Source organism: Marmota marmota, unplaced genomic scaffold (genome assembly GCF_001458135.2).
Source record: "Marmota marmota marmota unplaced genomic scaffold, marMar, whole genome shotgun sequence".
Lineage (NCBI taxonomy): Eukaryota > Metazoa > Chordata > Mammalia > Rodentia > Sciuridae > Marmota > Marmota marmota.
Genome location: NW_026000082.1, coordinates 29,292,671 through 29,293,705, shown reverse-complemented (window position 1 = coordinate 29,293,705; position 1,035 = coordinate 29,292,671). Strand labels below are relative to the sequence as shown.

The following is a 1,035-nucleotide window of genomic DNA, read 5'->3' as shown; positions in this document are numbered from 1 at the left end:
GTGGGGGCGGGGGAAGGCACTGGGACCGGGTCGAGGCTGGGTGGGCTTGGGTTCGGGTGGGGCGTTCAGTGGCTGCCGGCTCCCCGCCGCAGCCAGACTTACCAGCGGTGGCCGAGGCGCTGAGCAGCCCCCAGCCCAGCAGCAGCAGCAGCGGCGGCGGCGTTGGTGGCGGAGGGCGGCCCCAGCGGCTCCCGGCGCCCGGCACAGGAGCCGAAATCCCGGCTTCGCCGCGAGCTCTCCCCGCGGGGCAGCCGCAGCGCCCCTGCTCCCGTCCCCGCGAGCGCGGCATGGCGCGGCCGGCAGCGCCGAGGGAGAGGCTCCGCTCGCCGCCGAGGAGAAAGGAGGTCAGGAGAGCTCTGGAGCTTTTTTCTGCTCGGAAAAAAATCCCGGTACGCGGGAGCCCTGAGCTTCTGCGGCTGGAATGAACCAAGTGTCCGCCCGGCCGGGGAGAGGCGCGCTGCGCTCTCGGAAATGACTCGCTCCAATCCCGCTTCGCAGGGTTCGCGCCGGGGGGCGGGGGGGGGGGAATTATCCCCGGATTAATCACTCCGGAGCCGCTTCTCCGCCGCTCCAAATGCTGGGGGTGGAGGCGCAGCCAAGGAAAAAATATTGGGGGGTGGGGGTTCCTCTTCAGCGCCACCTCCACCTCCAGATAAACCACAAATTACATCTAAAGGGTTGTTTATTTCTGTTTGTTTTACAATTGACCGGATTCTTTTAAGTTCAGTCCTCCGGTTTGCATTTATAAGATCACCGTTAATGTACCCCCATATACACATACACATACACACACACATACACACAGTGACACAGGCATACACGCACTCACACACACAGGCACATACACACACGCCTCTTCCACGTTTAGGAATTGGAATACTGTCTGGGAATAGGTAACCAAAGAAGGACGCGGTTCCCAAGTCGTGGCTCTTTGGAGCTAATCTTGGATGGTGGCTTTGCAACTTGCAATCTTGGGCCAGGATGACGCTTAAGAGCCCCATTCACAATAGCGTCCTACCCCATCCCAGGAGAAGG

The 1,035-nt window shown here is 61.4% G+C and overlaps 1 protein-coding gene across 3 annotated transcripts in view; it reads right to left on the bottom strand.

The window, feature by feature from the left end:
* Positions 1 to 487, bottom strand: part of Csmd2 (CUB and Sushi multiple domains 2) — a 546,044-nt gene extending 545,557 nt beyond the window's left edge. For 2 of the 3 annotated variants that reach the window (XM_015485297.2, XM_048815793.1), the window contains exon 1: positions 103 to 486. In XM_015485297.2, the coding sequence (XP_015340783.1) occupies positions 103 to 289 (187 nt within the window). In that variant the 5' untranslated portion in view covers positions 290 to 486. Of the gene's footprint in view, positions 1 to 102 lie in introns of all 3 variants that reach the window. The other variant, XM_048815794.1, reaches the window with a different exon arrangement.
* Positions 488 to 1,035: the final 548 nt, after the last annotated feature.